The 13,831-nt window shown below is 33.3% G+C and overlaps 1 protein-coding gene across 2 annotated transcripts; it reads left to right on the forward strand.

The window, feature by feature from the left end:
- The first annotated feature begins 762 nt into the window (after positions 1 to 762).
- On the forward strand, positions 763 to 13,775 carry Sam-S (S-adenosylmethionine Synthetase). 2 transcript variants are annotated; one of them, XM_085186761.1, is made up of 10 exons: positions 763 to 1,059; positions 1,381 to 1,458; positions 1,544 to 1,666; positions 1,799 to 1,911; positions 3,531 to 3,674; positions 7,986 to 8,072; positions 9,017 to 9,148; positions 11,572 to 11,754; positions 11,873 to 12,006; positions 12,302 to 13,775. In XM_085186761.1, the coding sequence occupies exons 1-10, from the start codon at positions 945 to 947 to the stop codon at positions 12,405 to 12,407; spliced, it is 1,215 nt and encodes a 404-aa protein (XP_085042887.1). In that variant the 5' UTR covers positions 763 to 944; the 3' UTR covers positions 12,408 to 13,775. The 2 variants fall into 2 exon arrangements, with proteins under 2 accessions (XP_085042887.1, XP_085042886.1); XM_085186760.1 differs by lacking the exon at positions 1,799 to 1,911 and adding an exon at positions 2,386 to 2,498 and having other exon boundaries at positions 787 to 1,059.
- The last annotated feature ends 56 nt before the right edge of the window (positions 13,776 to 13,831 follow it).

Raw genomic sequence — 13,831 nt, forward strand, 5'->3', positions numbered from 1 at the left:
AAAACTAAACTTTCAGCCTATTCAATTATACTTTATACCAATATAACTTTTTTATTTATGAACCGATTTAATTAAAAGAGTTAAGACAAACAAGCAAAAATTTAAAAATTATTGCTTTGGGTTCTGTTAAGTTAACAAATGCCCCTACTAATAGTTGAAATTTCTGTTAGTTAATATTCTATATAGATATTCTCACGTCTTCCATGCATGAATGACCATAGTACATAGTACATACACTTTATGTAATTCAAATTAAAAATACTAAATAGAAATCAACATATTTCATGCAATTTACTTTAACCAATTTTACAAAATTGTGATAGATCACTTGATGTTAAAATTTATAATTTTTATTGTTTTGTTAGTCTTACAAGGATGCTGGAGTACAGATTTATTTTATTTGTTACTTAAACCATAGATTTAAGTGAGTTGTGTGGTTAAATTTTCATAATATTACGAGGAAATAAAAAAAAATATTATAAAAAAATAAGGTAAATAAAAAAAATAAATAAATATTTATCAAACTTTATAGTTAGTTTTAGATCAATTAAACATTTTTTTATGTTTATTAATTAAATATCAGATTACTTCCTAAGACTTTTATAATTTTAAATAAATTTAAAATATTACAACTATATTGCGTAATAAATTTTTGCACTTAAATTTGGCGCGTAAATTTTATCCATATAATCTGTCCATAGAGAAGTAACATATTTCTTTTTGGGTTGAAACAGAATCAAAACAAAATATAATAACCAATAGCGCGCCGCCTGCTGCTCGCTAGTGTCACTCGAGGCGAAACTCCATTGGACAATAAACGGAACTCAATACCTCCGTACCGACCTTATAAATAAGAGCGGTAACTTGCGCCGGGCCTCTTTTCCACAGTATTAATTCGAGGGGATATTGTCGTGTTATTTTTGTGAGCTAACTCTAAATTCAGAATGCCGGAAACCTCGAAAATGAATGGATACGCTAAAACAAATGGCCACAGTTATGATATGGAGGATGGATCTGTGTTTCTGTTCACATCGGAGTCCGTCGGCGAGGGTCATCCAGGTTAGTTTTCCACGGGAACGGCACATTTACGAAAGATGGCCGCCCCTAACATGTGCGCAGATTTTGCATCAATACAAAAAGTTTTGTTATTGCTCAGTGGTAGTGCTGCCTTAGATAAACTCTATATATTCTATTTAATATAACATCGTCATGTGCTTTTTATTGTGATGCAAATCTAATGTTTAGTTACATCATGATTGTTAAGATCAGTGGTCAATTATCAATATGATATTGGTAAAACACGTGGTTACTTACAATACAGAATTTATGTAGTGTTTAGTTTTGATTGTGACGGGTTAATAATTGTCAACCTGTTTCCAGATAAAATGTGTGATCAAATAAGCGATGCCATCCTTGACGCACATTTGAAACAAGATCCCGATGCCAAAGTAGCTTGCGGTAAGTTCTGTCTATTATCATGATATCATGTAATATGTACTCGTATTACTATTCTTGTTATTCTAATTAATATGTTCGCTTACAGAAACCGTTACAAAGACAGGAATGATCCTGTTATGCGGTGAAATAACTTCGAAAGCGAACGTTGACTATCAAAAAGTGGTCAGAGAAACAGTACAGCACATCGGCTACGACGATTCCTCCAAAGGTGAGCCTAGAATATAAACAAAACAACTATAAAATTGGCGGCAGGCCAAATGCTAAGATATAGCAGTGTTCAAAATTTGTATTTGACCTCAGTGTTTAAGAACAGTTAAAATAATTATTTCGTACATGCTAGGTTTTGATTGGCGTACACTAAATTTATTGTTGGCTATTGAAGAACAAAGTCCGAACATTGCTAAAGGGGTATATGAGGACAAAGAGGAAATTGATATTGGTGCTGGAGATCAGGTATTGACTCGCATTGAGAATTGCACAATATTATTGGGTCATAATTTGGGAATGCACAATCTTATTGGGTCTTGTGCAATATTGGTTCGTCGATTGGATTGGAATTTGCATGTCAAACAATGGGAATACATCTATTTTGACAACTTAATGTTTAATTTCATATAAGTGTATAATGGTATTTTATATAAGTAATAAAAAGGTGCATGACTAAAATCTTAATCTTTATCAAAATGTTATGTACGTCTTAAATATTCAGAAGTTTCAAGGTAATATTATGACTGAAGTTACATATTAAACAACTGATAATCATACATACATAAAGCACTCATGCCATCACACAATCTATTCTGGTTGGAAATCCAACTCAATTTTCAACATTTATATTACAAAAAATATTCTAAATGGGATAATTTAGTTCATGCACTTCCATCCATAAGTCATTGAAGCACTATAATCATAAGCATGTTGGGCCAGGCTTCGATTACAAGACATGCAGCGTGATGCTCGCTCTGGACCAGCAGTCACCCAACATAGCTGCGGGGGTGCATGAGAACAGGAACGAAGAGGAAGTTGGTGCTGGCGATCAGGTAGAGTTTTAGTGTAAAAGTATTAAGAAGTCATTAGAGATTTTTTTATTTATTAAAACTATTTTACTATAAGGTGATAGATATGTAAATTGCACATTTATTATGACAATTAATTCATGCAATAGGAATCAACCCCACACCCATAATTCAGTACTATATATAGTATTATAGACAAGACTTGTTCGAATAGAAACAACAATATCTTTAATTTTAATATTATATTCACATTTGTGATAAAAATAAATAATAACAAAAAATAGATAGAATTCTATTTTTTATATAATCTTTTATTATTAAAAGATACCACATGCTTATTCATAATATTATTTGGGGCTTGATAACATGATAAATTTGGGTATTTACTTGCAAGGTTACTACAAAAAATAGGGTTTATCAATCAAATTGTCATTTGCCACCTATATTTTAAGTAATGTTTAAATTTAAACATTAGTCTGTCTGTATTTAATCTAAATTTTTAAATTGTCTACTATTTAGCTATAAAATTTCCCCCATATTTTGATTATTAGTTTAAATGTTTATAATAGTTAATGAACTATAATCTTTTTTTTGACTCAATTCTTTTTATTTATACAGAAAAAAAATGCATGGTGACATTAGTATTAATAAATGTATATAGTTTCCTACAGCTAAGATTTTAAGATTTGAGATAACAGTTAAGATTTTCCTTGTCTTGGGTAATTTTACTTTAGTATAAATAATTATATCTTTCTTAGAATTATTGACATTCCTTATAATTTTTTTGATTAATTATCAGTAAGACATTGGGGATTTTTCCCCAATATCCCAGTTATGGAAATCTAATCAACATTGTCTTGTTAATAAATATTTTGACGCAATTTTTATGTATTTTTACTCAATTATAATGACACTGTCGTGGCACGGTGGCACTGCTTCTGAACGTAAACGCTACGGTTTGTGGGTTCGATATTTATAGAAAATAAATAATATTGATTTCCTCGCCCTGATAAAAAAATAATCTAGATAAAACTTAATAATATTTTTTAAAAACAGGGCTTGATGTTTGGTTACGCAACTGATGAAACAGAAGAATGTATGCCCCTCACTGTGGTACTCGCACACCGACTAAATCAGAAAATAGCAGAACTAAGACGCAATGGCGAATTTTGGTGGGCACGACCTGATTCTAAGACACAGGTATTTATTATATTAATTTTATTAATAAGTATAGTCGAAGTTAACTGTATATGGCTGCAAAGACTGGATTTTTCTTATTTTTATTTATTTTCTTCCCAACAATGTGCAAAATTCTGAAAACTTTGTTGACCACACTATAGAAATAAATATTTTGCTTGTACCTGTTGTTATATTTTGCTAAGACAAACACTTTTAATTTTTGTGTTATCTTTTTTTTTTTATTATTATTTTATTTTTTTATTATAATATTTGTGCCATATATATATATATATATTTATTATATACCTAAATTATGTTCATTGATGATGAATACTTTTCTTGCTCTAACAGTGATTATGACAGCGCTGAAAGTCAAAATCACTCTTCACTTTCTGATTCCGAACCACTTGTAGATAAATTGTCTAAGACCTTCAACAACCCGTCTAATACATTTTCCTTGGTGCATATCAACGCTCAGAGCATTCCTGCTCACTACTCAGATCTTCTCGCATCCTTTAGCTCCGGCATAGTCGATTGTATTTGTATATCTGAGACCTGGTTAAACCCTTCTCTTTCCTCTGTTAGTTACAGTATCCCAGGTTATCAGCTGTTTCGCAATGATCGTACTTTGCAAGGTGGCGGTGGGGTCGGTATCTACCTTCGCAACAACATTACTGCTCGTATTATTGCCTGCTCCCCCAATCAATCGACAGGAACCCTAGAATATATTTTTGTGGAAGTAACGTTAAACCATGAAAAAATTCTTTTAGGGACTTTATACTCCCCAAATGATAAAATCAACTATTTTAGTGCTTTAGAAGGTGTTCTGGAATATCTTTCACCTCAATACGAGCATGTAATCTGTACGGGCGATTTAAACACTTGTCTGTTAAAAAATGATACAAGATCTAATTTATTAAAAACATTATATGATACCTACAACTTACACATTCTTCCGATGGCGTGTCCCACCCATTACTTTCCTAACTGTAGACCCTCTCTTATTGACCTCATCTCTGTCTCTAACCCTAATCTCGTTGTTTCTCATGGGCAAATGACAGCTCCATTCTCTTTTCATGATTTAATTTTTCTTACGTATAAATTCCGTCCTCCCAAGGTTAGAGGTAAAATACTTCTCCAACGCAATTTTAAGCATATGGACCTTGAACGCTTAAGGGAGGATGTGAGAAACATCGACTGGTCACCCATAATGTCATCAACAAATATTGACAGTATGGTAAACTCTTTAACTACTGAACTGATTCGCATTTACGACAAACATGCCCCTGTGAGACCGGTTCGTATGAAGCATGCGCCTGCTCCCTGGCTAACACCTATTATTAAAAGAACGATGTGTAAACGTGATAGAGCTAAAACTAGAAATAAAAAATATCCTTGCCAACAAAACCTAGCTGCATACAAAAAATTGCGAAACATTTGCAACAGAATGTGTAGGGATGCTAAACGCCGATACATTCACACCACTATTCAGAATCTCAGTCAAGTGCAAGTTTGGAGATTCTTAGAGTCGTTCGGGGTAGGCAACACCAAGCATACTCATTCGGTATCATTGGATCTTCATGATTTAAATTCATCTTTTACTACACCCCTATTAAATTTAAGCCCTTCAACTAAATCTGAAACACTGTCATTTTTATCTTCTACTGTCCTACCTGACTCTACATCTTTCTCTCTTAAAACTGTAACTGAAGTTGAAGTCAAGAAGTGTATCAAGTCCATATCCACTAAATCCTTTGGAAGTGACTGTATCAGCCTGGACATGATCCTTCCTGTGTTGGAATACATTGCTCCAGTGGTCACCCACATTATTAATTTCTCACTGACTTGTAATGTTTTTCCCGCACAATGGAAGTATGCTTATGTCATTCCTTTACCAAAAATCTCCAATCCCTCTAGCGTCACCGATTATCGTCCTATATCTATCCTTCCAATCCTATCCAAAGTCCTAGAATCCTTAGTAAATAATCAGCTGTATTCTTTCCTTTCCTTTAACAACCTACTGTGTCCTTACCAATCCGGTTTCCGATCCTCTCACAGCACGGTTAGTGCGTTGCTGAATATCACGGAGGACATTCGATGTGCTATGGATAACACCAAGCTCACTGTAATGGTACTGCTGGATTTCAGCAGCGCTTTTAACTGTGTTGATTTTGATATACTTCTGGGCTCTCTTCGTGCAGTTAACATCTCTTTTGAAGCCTTAAGCTGGTTTCGCTCCTATCTCTTAGGTCGTCAGCAATGTGTAAAATCTAATGATGTCACATCGACGTGGTTAGATATCACTTGTGGCGTTCCTCAAGGCGGTGTTCTTTCTCCACTTCTATTTTCTGTTTTTATAAACAATATATCTAGAGTCATTTCTTCTCCCTACCATCTGTATGCGGATGACTTGCAATTATACCGGCATTGCTATGTTAGCGATTTGCCTGGGACTATTGCAGCTTTAAATAATGATCTCGCTGCTATTTTTACTTGGGCCGAATCTGTCGGACTGTTAGTAAATCCAAGTAAGTCACAAGCAATTATCATTGGAAGCAGCAAACTTAGACAAAAAATAAATTGGAACTCAATGCCGAAGATCCTGTATTCAGGAGTAGTAATCGAATATTGTAACAGAGTAAAAAATCTGGGCCTAATTTTTGACAGTAACATGTCCTGGGTACCGCACATTAATGATGTCAGCAAGCGCATGCATTTCTCCTTTCGTTCTCTTAAGCGTCTCCAATACTACCTACCTCATAAAACCAAAATTATGCTTGCACAATCTCTTCTCTTACCTATCCTCGACTACGCTGATGTATGTTATTTGGATGTGACCGAGGAGCTGCTTAACAAATTAGAGCGACTCCAAAATCTTGCCATACGCTTTGTTTACGGTTTGCGTAAGTATGACCACGTCTCCGAATTTCGAACTCAGCTCAAATGGCTCCCAATTCGACTTCGCCGAGATATGCACGTCCTGTCACTCCTTTTTAAGATCCTTAACTACCAGAATTTTCCTTGTTATCTTCGATCCCGCTTTGACGTTCTCCCTATCCCTACACGCTCAAGGAGGTCTGGTGTCATACCGACACTTAACGTACCTAAGAGCAACACCAAATTCCTTCAGAAATCCTTCTCTGTATACGCCGCATCCCTTTGGAACCAACTCCCTAAAACTATCCAGAAAAGCCCTTCCATAAAGTCCTTCAAATCCCAATTAAAACTACATCTCCTTGCATCGTTAGACAATTAATCTTTTTTTTTTTTTATTATAGTGGTTACTTATATAATCTCTCCTCATCTTATATAGTGAAGCTTAATTTTCTTTTTGTTCCTTTTTATATAGGTATATATACTTTATGTATTTATTATATAGTATATATGTATTTATATTTAGATGTTATAATATATTATTTATTTTGTATAACTATATTTATGTTTATTTATGTGTATGTCATGCCTAATTATTATTATTTTTTTTTTGTATTTATTATTACTATTAGTTTTATTTTATTGTTTATCTTGTTTTTGTCTTTCTCAATTTTCCCTGCACTATCTTGTCTTTCCCGCTACTTTGCACTTATCCACTTCCACGGGTTGACTGGAAGAGATCTCTTCTAGAGATAAGTCCACCGTTGTGTATGTCTTTTCTTAATGTTTGTTTTATTCTGTGTTAATTTAGTGCAATAAAGAATCTTATATATATCATCTTCAAAATATTTTAAAGATCAAATGTGTATGTAATTTAAATAATTTGAATTTTAAGATGGAAAACAGCCATAACAGGTTAGTTGTTTTTTTCCTTGTTATTTAAAATCATTAATACCAAGAATTATTACTTTGCTTTTAAAAAGGTTGACGGTTTTATTTAAATATAAAAACAAAATATTAAGGACTTGAACAAAGAATATTTTGAGTTTGAATGTGTAATCTTGTGCCATAATATATTATATCTAAATTTTAGCTATCGTAAGGTCATTAGTATTGATTAGCCTCGAATATGGCGGAAGTAATTTAAACTTTATCTTTTTTCCTTATATTTTGCGAATTCGCAAAACTATTTTAGGTATACAAAGTTGATTATTTATGTAGAAGTACAAAAAAAATCTTTCTTATTTTATATTTACTAGTCATTTTATTTATTTAAGAAAAAAATACATGATGTAGGTAACTTCAATGTTGGGAAGGAATAATCTTTTTACTTACAACAAAAACTATAATATATTTTATTTGTGTTTTTATGTCATATTATTATAACAATTGCTTTAATGATTCCAAATCATAAAAACTTATAAAAAGAAGCAATTAATTAAAAATATTTTTTTTCAGGTGACATGTGAATATGTATTTGCTGGAGGTGCGACTGTCCCTCAGAGAGTACATACAGTGGTCGTCTCACTTCAACACTCTGAAAAGGTACTTAAATTTTTTTTTAAATATTAATATTTATTATCTATACGAGGCCAGTTGTGGTGTAGGGGTACAAAGTGTGCTGCAAAATCGACCGGATGTGGGTCCTTCCCCACTCGAAGAAATTAAATGCTTATTTAAATTTATATTTTCATTTTGGGATACAGTATATGTTTTTAGTATGTCAACCATCGCTTCATTAACTAAACTATGAAAAAATCATAGTATTAAAATACGCTATTTTACTTCTTTTGTCCTAATTTGAAAGAACTTGCTTAGAAAGAGTTGGGTTTCCTAGACCCTTAGACTTCTAACAAAACGGAAATTAAAATATTTTGTAAATTGTCCTCTGAGTGGGAATCGAACCCACAATTATCAAATGTAGACTAAGATTCTGTCTCACAACACCACTATATTATCAAATATCGTTATGGTATAGTTAGAATTTTATTACATACATATTGTTTGCTTCACAAAAACCATGGTCGCATTATTTACGCATTAAGTTGCCAAGGTGACGAATGACGACAAATCAACTAATATTAAATTAATGAAAAGAAAAAGAAAAAAATTGGTGTTTTACAAAAAAATGGTACAATAATTGCGGGGTTGTCGTCGTGGCCCAGTCGTACAGTGTTTGATTGTATAAACATTCTTTGTGGGTTCGATTCCCACTCGGGGGTATGAATTATTCTTTAATTATTTTTTTAATTTTATTTTAATATATATTATATTTAATATATCCATTGCGCGTCACAAAGCGCGGCGTTGAGTTACACAATTCACCACATCATTTTAGAAAAATTAAGTAGTGTGTGGAAAACAAACCTCTAACTACTCTTATAACTAAATAAATTTATAAAATAAAGAAATAAAAAAATAAATAACCCATTGTAACAGAGATACACTTACAGTTTATTAATTTCTAAAATTAATATAAATTAATACAGATTGAACTGGAAACACTCCGTGAAGAGATAAGAAACAAAGTTATCAACCAAGTGATCCCCGCGCACTACTTGGACGAACGGACCGTAGTGCACATCAATCCATGCGGAAACTTTGTTATTGGAGGACCTCAGGTAATTAGACTTCATGCTGTATCACGCCTATAGTTTAGTAGAAAGAGGGAAGTAGTGTTAGACACTTTGTTCCTTATGTATGGTCCAATTTTTGAGTTGAGTCGGGAAGTTTGTTTGTCTTGTTACAAGACCGAGAAAATGATTAATTTCTTCTAATGGGAATTGAACCTACAATCGTTGTGTTTATAGTTTAAATTCTACAGATTAAGAACGAGTCATACGTTTCGACGTCTCGTTCTCGTGTAGGCGGAACGTGACTATATGAGTCATATATTTTTTCGTTTCGTTTATCGATCTTTGATATGTCTTGCTGTAGAAGAACCGGGTTGTCAAATTTGGGGCAAACTATGTAAACTAGTAGCAAATTATCTAACCTTCAAAAAATTAAACATGTAACTCTTTATTTTGAATGAAATTATTTAATTTGTATGCGAAAATTGGTTTTCTCCAATTCAACTACGATTAACTCTAATTGAACAAAAGTAGAAAGAGTAGTGGTAAATGCAGTGACTTATTAAATATAGTTTAATTGTGCTTTTCTTTTCTTACAAACGTCTTTTATGCGTGAAGATAAAAAATAATCTAATTATTAATGTTTAATAGCAATTACGTAGTAGTTACACTTTAATATTAATAGACATAGGCTAGAAGGTTTTATTTGAATTACTTTTTATTACGAATGTGGACGTTTTCAACAATGCATAATCCTTAATATGGCCAGCCGTGGCGCAGGGGCAAAAAATGTGACTGTAAAACCGACTGGTTATGGGTTCGATCCCTACTCGAGGAGATGGAATATTTATTTAAATTTATATTTCCATTTCTTCGAGGTAAAAGCGCGGCGTTGAGTTCCGCCACCCAACATGCAATGCCTCGAGAATTCGGCGGAATATAAGGGACGGTGTGTCTTAACACTAGGTTAATTCTGCCTACCCTGCTGTGTGCGGGATGTAATGTACTATATAAGTATTAGTTTACTTGCACGTGGATAATTAATACCGTGAAATAAAACGAATGATACAAGTAAATATGTTAAAATTGGAATTTTAATTGGTTTTGTTGCATTATGATGTTGATATGACGTAATATTTTTATTCTCATATTTACGATCAATTGGCAACCAAAATGAAATAGAAAATATTATATTACATATTTTTTTGAAAATAGGACATGTTTTCTTCTGATAGGGTCTTCTGATAGAAAAAAAACCAAATAATTATTTGTCAACAAAAAGTTTAAAATTGTAATGCATGCATTTTCTTAACATTTTATTTCTACTATTTGTGTAGATTGTATTTATCATATCTTAAAAAGTTGCAATTTTTTAAGACATGATAATAGTTATTTAATAGTTAATTTCAAATACAAAAGATCACGTGCGCAACCGCGTGGTCTGTCGACACAGTGTAAAGATAATATAGAAGTAGCATCAATTTACATTTTTTTTTTGCTCCACGCTGTATCTTGGATGTGGCCAGGATATTGCGTACCAAGAACCTAGTGTTAAGACACTTTGAATCGAAATCTCGATGTCAGAGCCTGAGTGACGGAACTCAACGCCGCGTTTTGTCGCGTGCAGCGAGGAAATGAAAATATTTCACTCTTTTGAATGGGAATCGGACCCACAACCATCGTGTATACAGTTGCATGCTTGAGTTCCTGCGACACGAAGTCCTATTCTTTTAATATTTTTTTCTTATGTTATTTAATTTTATATGACTAAGGTTTTTTATTAATTGTAATGAATTCATAATTTATACATTTGTGTAGAATGGAATGTGTTGTCACTACGCGTTCATGAAGATATTTCTTTATATGAGGTATCAATTAGGTTTATTATAAGAAAGTAATGTCATATTTTAATTTAAATATTTTTTATGATTCATTTTTTCCTTATTGATCGATGAATTGCTTAAAATGTTGTTATTGCTCTACCTATATAGATAGTCTATTGACCTATTGCGTTCAGTTCTAATTATCTTAGTCACTGTTGTGATGATTCTAATTTGTTACGTCAGGCAGACGCACTGACGCTCTTAATGTTGATTAAGTATTAACTAAAATTATTATTATTTATCACAGTGGTTTTATTACGTAATTTTGTTATGCATTTTTAATATAAATTGTAGGTTAATTTTGTTTTATATTATTAAAAGATATTATAATTAATTGATTATTAAAAAGCAACAACAATATAAAAAGACATATTTCGTTTTCTTGTAAGCCAACATGTAAAATATGTAGTAGGGTTAGGATATAGTGAAGTAATAGATACTTTTTACTACTTAGGTTACTGACATCCTAGAAAGCTGAAAGCTCCTTAAAATATGGAAGTTTGAAAAAGACTTCAAGAATTTTGAAGAAGAAACTTGGTTCTTTATTAGATGTGACAATTTTTCGACACTATTATTATATTATTTCAGTCGGACGCCGGTCTGACGGGGCGCAAGATCATAGTGGACACGTACGGCGGATGGGGCGCGCACGGCGGCGGCGCCTTCTCCGGCAAGGACTTCACGAAAGTGGACCGCTCGGCCGCCTACGCGGCGCGCTGGGTCGCCAAGTCGCTGGTGCGCGCCGGGCTGTGCCGCCGCTGCATGGTGCAGGTACTGTTGTGTGATATATGCGAAAGTTCTACTGTTCCACTGTTCCACTGCCCTACCATCTAGCCTTTATTAATAAATATATATGTAATTTTTAAATATTTATCGTATTATTTCTCAGGTGGCCTATGCCATAGGCGTGGCGGAACCGCTCTCCATCACCGTCTTCGACTACGGCACGTCCCACAAGACACAACAGCAGCTACTCGCCATAGTACAGAAGAACTTTGATCTGAGACCTGGCAAGATTGTTAAGTAAGTACTTTTTTTTTTGGGTATTTCTCAAGTTTTTGTAATGTTACTTTAATATGCAATAAGCATACATTATCTGAACGTTTTTTTGTTTACATTTAAAATGTAATTAATTAACAGAGTTCACATTATTTAGATTTTTTTATCGAATTTTTTTTTAAACAATATTACTTTCCCCTGGGTGGGAAATTTTCCTGTGTTATTATTAATTTTTGTATACATTATTATCTAATCTCATATTATATTTAAATGAAATTTAGAAAAATATATAAACTCAAACATCTTTTTTCTATTACAGAGAACTAAACCTCAGAGCACCCATCTATCAAAAAACAAGTACCTACGGCCACTTCGGGCGAGAGGGCTTCCCGTGGGAGAACCCCAAACCACTGGTCGTAGATTGACTCAAAACAAGCATTATATAGCGTATTGTACATAATTTACTTTTAAAACTTACCGTGTTTCTGTAGAGCGGACAAACTGGCGATGGAGTATCTTAAAAAACGATTTTTTTTAATGAAATCTATTATAATATAATGTATTTTTGAAAATACCAAATTGATTGATCTTTTCTATCCATTTTGGGTAGATTCGTTTAAAAATACGTTTTAAATGTGACATAATTATGCTTTATATTATGTAAATTTTGATATTTTTTGTTTGTATCACGCCGAGCCCCGCTCTATAGATTTCTTTAGACTATAGTTGATTTGTTACACAATCAGTCTCGCGGTGCGCGACTGTTGACCATTTGCCGTTTGTTTGCGCGATTTTATTGTTAAGTATTCTTTACATAATATATATGTTATTAGATATCTTAATTCGCAAACCAGCTAAAGTGTGAATTTTACAAGAGACTTCGAAAATGTTATGTTACTTTTTGCAGACCATTTATTTAGAAAAAATGAAATGATTGTCTTAAATCAGTTCAATATAATATTTATCAACGGATTTTTTTTAATGATTTGCGAATTAGGCTGTCAATATTAGATACGTAGGCGTAATGGGTGACGTCATTCGTGAATTTGAGTTAGTTCGGGATAGAGCCGAGGCAGTCCCTCGCAACGTGCCTGCCATTTTTTTACATATCTATTTATATATATATATATATTAATAAATTATTTCCAGTGTTGCCTTTTTTTATTGTCAGTTTTTTTTCTTGTAACTAGTTTTGTTACGGACTGCCATGATTCTCGAATGTTTTTGAGTGAGCTTGTGATAATGTTAGTGCTATGATTTAGTGTAGCGTGGTGCACTGCGGTCAGACGGGTCACAGCGGGGCGAGTTACGCTCGTTCCACTGCAAATGCGGCGTTGTACTCGGCGCCATTTGTGTTGTGTTTCCGAAAAGGAATTACGTGGAAAAGAGCCATTTTGAAAACACACCGACCGTGTCCAACCATAGTGCGCTGTGCGTTTAGTGGACGGTTAGTGTGTTGCGCAAGCGCAGACGTGTCTCCAGAACTCGCACGATTAACGGGTTGCAAGATTTTAAGTAATATTGAATATATATTTTGTGATATAATTACATTTCTTTAATTTATATGTACTTGTCCTCGCTGTCGCTTGCGTAACGCCCGACCGCCTCCAGTGATAAGCGTAGAAGTAATGAAGTACTCGTTTAGGTGCGTTAGGCGAGTAGTTTATTTGTGATTATATTTTTCGACCTGTTCAAGTTTGTAATTCTTAACTTCTGTGTATTTTCGATTTTGTCTGGATGTGGAGTTAACTAATAATAAACTGTGTCTTCCCGGCACGTTATCGGGAATCTGACAGTGTCTTTTTATTTATATCACCCTATTTCATGCCAAAATGAATAGACTATAACA

This window comes from Heliconius melpomene, chromosome 6 (genome assembly GCF_056956725.1).
Source record: "Heliconius melpomene rosina isolate 202511_hmr_F chromosome 6, ASM5695672v1, whole genome shotgun sequence".
NCBI lineage: Eukaryota > Metazoa > Arthropoda > Insecta > Lepidoptera > Nymphalidae > Heliconius > Heliconius melpomene.